Source organism: Phaseolus vulgaris, chromosome 3 (assembly GCF_000499845.2).
Source record: "Phaseolus vulgaris cultivar G19833 chromosome 3, P. vulgaris v2.0, whole genome shotgun sequence".
Taxonomy (NCBI): Eukaryota; Viridiplantae; Streptophyta; class Magnoliopsida; order Fabales; family Fabaceae; genus Phaseolus; species Phaseolus vulgaris.
Window position 1 is genome coordinate 27,055,993 of NC_023757.2, and position 6,353 is coordinate 27,062,345.

General features: G+C 30.6%; 1 protein-coding gene across 1 annotated transcript; it reads right to left on the reverse strand.

The window, feature by feature from the left end:
* Nucleotides 1–1,824: 1,824 nt before the first annotated feature.
* Nucleotides 1,825–5,904, reverse strand: LOC137806961 (sodium/hydrogen exchanger 1-like). Its single transcript, XM_068607363.1, has 14 exons — nucleotides 5,371–5,904; nucleotides 5,165–5,283; nucleotides 4,856–4,953; nucleotides 4,671–4,730; nucleotides 4,514–4,560; nucleotides 4,234–4,428; nucleotides 4,083–4,138; nucleotides 3,911–3,977; nucleotides 3,734–3,834; nucleotides 3,540–3,641; nucleotides 3,318–3,456; nucleotides 3,172–3,234; nucleotides 2,995–3,078; nucleotides 1,825–2,569 (listed from the first exon to the last, which is right to left on the reverse strand). Exons 1-14 carry the CDS (start codon nucleotides 5,536–5,538, stop codon nucleotides 2,228–2,230), a joined length of 1,641 nt encoding a protein of 546 aa, XP_068463464.1. The 5' UTR covers nucleotides 5,539–5,904; the 3' UTR covers nucleotides 1,825–2,227.
* Between the last annotated feature and the right edge of the window lie 449 nt (nucleotides 5,905–6,353).

The window sequence follows — 6,353 nt, forward strand, 5'->3', positions numbered from 1 at the left end:
TATTATTATTCTTATATTAAAAAAATATGATATTATTATTTTTATAAATAATTATTTCTAAAAATAAAAGTAATACAATTTAATATATAATAGTAGTTTTAAAAAAATTATGTAGCCTTTATTCTTAAAATAATAAGTTATTTAGTTATTTTAAAATAAAGAAAAGATTAAATTTTATATATTAAAGAGTAGATTATTATTATATATATATTAAATAAAATATTTTTTATTTATTGAAAGTCAAATAATCTAAATCGACTATTTTCTTTTGATAATTTTTTTTTTTATAATTATTATTGAAATAAAAATATATTATTAAATAATAATTAAATTTTATTGAGGATAATTATTTAAAATTTAAAAATATTTATTTAAAGAGTAAAATTGTAAAACATTATGTATATAATGTATTTTTTAAATATATATTATTATTAATAAAAATAACTATATTATTTTTAAAATATTATGTTGGATTATATATTCAAAATACAGACTAATTTAAAATATAAAATAATTAAAAACTATAATATTACTAATTAATATTAAATATTAATTTATAATTTTTATTTGTATTATACAAATTATTTTAGATATAATTTTTTTCTAGTTCTAATTAGATTATTCGGGAGAGGGTGTAATGTCTATTGATGAAGGAGATTCCTCATTGTTTCATGTGTGATTTCAAAGATCATGAGACTATCATAGATAGGATAATCTTGTTTTAGTATCTCCACATTTCCATGATTCTACTATATTAGAGGGTTCTTTTTAGTGCTATATGATAGGAATATATTAAAGTGGTTTTCACAAGTTTCCTAACATATAAAAAAAATGAATAAACTTAAGTTAAAATTATTTTAGGAAAAGATTAAAATAAGAATTTAGAAAAATTATATGGAATAACATTTGCAACTTGTCTTCACTCTCGCTTGATTGAGAAAAAAACAAATCTTTTTTTCAAATTGATTGAGATAGTTTTTATGTTTTTTTTTCTATCCTTTACAAAATTGAATTAACTCGAGAGTATGTAAAAATGCTAAACTTAAATAAATAAATTTATCATAAATAACTTAAGAAAATTGTTTTCTTCAATTGTTTAATTTAACCTAGCCAAAGTCTTAATTTTATTATAAAGTTCAAACTTATTATTACCTAGAATTCTTAAATAATCATTAACCCCGTATAGAACATATTCTATTTGTACAAATATATTTATTTTCTTCCTAAGATTTTTCATGAGTTTTAGTCTAATTCTTATTTTTATATATTTTTTAATAATAATATTTTTTTATGTAATGATTATTACTTGATGGATGAGTCTAACTCTAACCGAGATGTCAACTTAAAAAAAAATAATAATTCATTGAGCTTACAAGACAATATTAATCATTAAAAAAAGTTCATTTAAAGTTCACATTGTACACTTACCATCCATATATTTAAATATGTAAAATAATAAATAAGATCTATTAAAGTTAATCCCATAACACTATTGTACACATATATTAATCTATCCATATTATTATCCTTTTTCATGGTAATCCTATGAGAACAATTTAAATTATTAGTAAAAGATTAACATTATAAAAAATAAAACTGAGTAAATAGACTTTAGAAGATGAATTACTTGCTAAAATTATTACATCATCAAACCAACTTGGATGCCTTTTTCTTTGGATAAAGTTATAATTTACATCTCTTTGTAGATGAATAAACTGCACTGATATAGTTACATTGTGAGAAGTGTTATGCCAAGAGAAACAAACATCCAACACTTACAAATGCTGTGCCTTACAAGCAAAAATGGTACTATCATTTTGAATATGATGGCAAAACCCACAAATTATCCTTTAAAATTGATTGTAACAATAATTAAATACAAACACAAAACTATAGTCAAGACCTTTGCATCCATAGCATGTATAGCCACAAAATTAACTTCAGTAAAAAGCAAGCAAACCCTCTCTTTCCCTATGTCAGCAAAATCAGGGGCACCAAAAAATTCTTCCCCTAACAACCTTCTTTCTTTGTTTCATCATCTTTTTCTCTTCTCTTTTCAAATGTTGTAAAACTATATTGACAAAAGTGCACACAACCAAAGCCAAGCCATTTTACATACACCACACCCACACCAACCAACCATCCATCACATAATAATCAATCATCATCAGTATCTATATATGTATATATATATATATATATATATATATATATATATATGTTTGTTCTAGCTGCCATGCCACTGATGAATGGTTTGTTCAAGGGGTGACCCGGGAACGTAGGGCACAAAACCTCGTCCACCAAACACGGGTCGCATGACAGAATCATCAAACTTGCGCCAATAGTGGTGCACCCCACGAGTAGGAATGCAGCTAAGTAGCATCCTAAAGGTGGTTGGAGGAGGCCCATTTGGGGTGCCACCATTGGCCCATGATGAATCCTCTCTTCCACTGCCAAGAAGTGGCACTGTGAATGATTTTGGTGTCGATGGTGGGGACGCCAAGCTCATCACATGCTTAGAGGAAGGAAGCAACAGTCTTACAAGTGGCTTTGTCATCAACCCAAATGCCTGCACATCATTTCAAAACCATTATTCATCGCTTTTTCATACTCCATGTTATTATTGGGGAATCACACGTATCAAACAACCCTTTCCTTTTCATTATAAGAAAATGACTCTTCTCCAAATCCACCAAGGAACTATGTTTTCTCATGTTCAACTAGTGGGGACAACCATCATTTCATTACTTGTTTATTTGCATGCTCCTACACTACCACTCCATGTTACTCATCCATCTTCATGTCACACATGTATAACCGAGTTTTATTAATTCATTCTCATACTCTACCAGTTATAATATAAGTGCTAATTTTAGACTATGTAATAATTTAACTTCCTCAAGCATTCCTCAAGCCAATGTTATAAAATTTAAATTTTGGGCATGGCATCACTACAAACAAACAGTGCTGATGAAGAGAAGATTAGTGTCTAACCAATGTGCTGAAGAGTACAACAGTGATGGTACTAGTGATCATGATGGCATTCTCTCGCAATTTAGTATGGCCTGACCTGGTAAACTGCATGTGAAAAAGTAATTATTTAATGAAAAACACCCAACAACTCAAGCCATAGAGATGAAGAATGAAAGCAATGAAGTTTGATTCCTTCACCTGATTGTAAGCAAGTGCTATAGAAACAGCTCCACGCATGAGACCTGCCCACCAAATTGTTACCTGAGGAACAAAATCACGTCAAGAATATTAAACTCCTCAGTTATCAACACCCTGAGACAAGGAAAGTAGAGCAAACCACATACTTGTTGCTTTAAATCAGTTTTCTCAGCTTGAGACTTCTTAAACAAGTTGGATAAGAAGGACAAAGGAAAAACAAATGCAGCTCTTCCCACTAGAATAAGTGCCAACAGCAACGAACTGACCCCAATAGATTTTCTTGGGCTAATGAAGAGATCAAAATGTTAATTTCACTATTGATAAAGAAGTTTCAAGGAAGTTTGATTTCATCCAGAATTTTTTTTTACCTTTCACTTACGATTCGCCACTTTTCTATATCTAATGCATCCATCCCCACATAAAGGAAGATGAATATTTCAGCAATGAATGACAAAGTGGCAAAAACATGCCTGCAACAGGGAAATTAAAATCAGTGAAGTGATATCATTAGAAATAATATTGTGGATAGTGTCTAATATGTTGAAGAATTAATTTCAAGTACTTTGTTGTCACCCTTGAACTTTCAGTTACATTATGCCAAGTGTAGTGAGACATAACAATTCCGCAGAAGAAAACAGTCAGAATGGCACTTAAAGAAAATAGCTGCCAAAAATATAAATTAATTAGTATTTGAATTATATATGCTAAAAAGGTGACAAGTTTCAGAGAAAAATATTACTTCAGCCAGCATATATGAAAGGTATGCCATGAGTACCATGAGAGCAACCTCACGGTCTGTAGAATGCCTGACATTTCATGAAAATCAATTAGAGAATGATCTCCAACAATTTTATGAGATATTTCATTGCAGTGGTTAAGCATACTGCAAATTAGTGGAATTTAGAATGAACCTTATGAGCTTTCCAAAATACAGTTTTTTTATGATGTAAGCACTAAGCAATCCAGCCTGAAAAAAAAAAAAAAAAACATCAATGATCCCAAGCAAACAATAACACCAGAAAACGGAGAGGGGATATAATAGAAAGTGACAGGAAAACTTACAAAGATTCCCAACACAGTGCTTGCAATGAATAAATATAAAAAATTTCCTATTAACTGTAAGGCTGTACTTAAGTCAATGTGAGAGAGATCAAAATTCTGAATTGCTTTGAAGAGCACTACAGAGGTAGCATCATTTACTACCCCCTCCCCAAAGACCAGGCTATATAGTAAAGGAGTCTCATCCTGATTAAGAACCTGAAGCATCCAAATACATATGATCCTTTTCAGTATAGGAAGGGGAAAGAAAGAAGCTTTACAGTGTTTCTTCAAACATTTATACCTGCAACGTGCAAACTGAATCTGTTGCTGAAAATATTGCTCCGATTGCTGCATTCAGTTGACCAAAATAAGTAGAGATAGGAGGATATAGAAAATGTTTCAAGTTTGCAGTTAATTCCAACAAATTAGTGTAAAGGAAGGAAGTAATTTAAGCACACCTAGAAAATCTCCAAGCTTGAGGGAACCAATGTCCAACTTCTGAAAAAAATGTATGGCACCTATTCAAAATAAGTAAGACTTGTAAACAAATTGGGACACAAAGGGCTCACAACCAAATATGATTTGATATTACTTTGTAATGTAATTTATAATAAAAGAAGAATTAGTTGATGATTTCAATTACCCAGTGATATGATGCAGAATGATATCAAAGTACCAACTGCACCAAAGAGCATAATAGTCATAAAATTGCGGAAAAATTGTTTCTTCTTCACCTGAAACCTGGAACGGTTAAAGAATAAAAGAGCAGTTGAAATTGAAGTCAGTCATTTAATCAAATTCACTCAGATTAAAGAATTAGTTCAGTGAAACATCTATTGGTTTCCTCAACTAAAATGAAGCTTACATTATGCAGTTCAGCTCTGCTTCAGCATGCAATTAAAAGGTGAATAAAGAAAAGAAAGGAAAATGTAAAAAAGAGTAGTGAACTAACCCGGCATTGAAAATGATGGGTGGGAGAAGGTAAATGAAGAAAAGATCTTCACTGAAGACTAGTATATGAGAGCTTTTTCCTCCACTAGTAAGCAGTATAGAGACCCCAGTACAAAGACCCTGCCAAAGAAAAATGGTACTTTTTTCTAAAAACTCATCTTCTTAATGTTGATAGCTACAATAAAATAGATAGATTAAAAATCTGACAATGAGAAGGGCAGTGATGGATTCATTGATCCACCGGTTCTCTTCCAACAGATGACCGATTATGATGCAAGCACACAGAAGGGCAACAAAAATGTTCATAGAGACAACGGAGGCATGATCAGAGGTCATCACTGTGGTCAGTTTCTGGAACATTGCTCCAACAGGCATGGTAGACAGTAAGCTGAAACAGAAGAGATTGTAAAAAATTGAAGATACAGAGTTGTTGCACGTGCTCCCTCCCTGCCTCACTCACCAATGTATCTGTCACATTCCAACTGGTGTGAGAAGTGAAATGGTTGGGATGATGGAGAAGATAGCATGTGAGGAGAAAGAGAAAGGTGGTGGGAAAAGGGAGAGGGTGAAGGGTAGGATATATATACGGAATTTGTGATGAAATGGAAGGGGTGATTTAGAAGCGATGATGAAGGTTTGGAACGTAGGGAACACTTGCTTTTTGGCATGCTAATGTTATGCTGTGCCAGTGGAAGAGGGAGACATGACTTCGCACTTCACTATGTCCCACATCATCATTCTGTCGGATTTCACTTTTACCCTCTTTTTTTAATTTTCAAATCCTTCAAAAACAAGTTCCTTAAGTTCCTTAGGTTTAATTACCTTTATTATTTCATTTCTTTACTTTCCCAATTAAAGGTTTTATTCTTTATTATTTATTTATTTTATTTGTTTCCTTTATTAGTAAAAAGGTTTAATTTATACTTTATAAAATTAGTATAGTATATTTTAACAAATGAGACATTTGGTTGGATATTTTAACTTAATTTTATAAAATACTAAATAAATACATAACTAATTTTTTTTATCAGAATACTTAAAAAAAAATACTTGTATGTGTACGAAATAAATCATAACAAAATCTATGATATTGAAGAATTGATTTTATAATTTTCTTAAGAAAGTCACTATGGAAGTTTTTTTTTTTTTTTCCATTAAGAAAGGGAGAAGAGTAAGTTGTATTTTAATTG

Excerpts from the sequence above, each read along its gene's own strand:
- LOC137806961 (XM_068607363.1), bottom strand. The coding sequence starts at position 5,538 with ATGCCTGTTGGAGCAATGTTCCAGAAACTGACCACAGTGATGACCTCT. Across the intron at positions 3,978-4,082 it reads TATTTTGGAAAGCTCATAAG|GCATTCTACAGACCGTGAGG; the intron begins GTTCATTCTAAA and ends ATGAAATGTCAG. Across the intron at positions 3,079-3,171 it reads TAGCACTTGCTTACAATCAG|TTTACCAGGTCAGGCCATAC; the intron begins GTGAAGGAATCA and ends TTTCACATGCAG.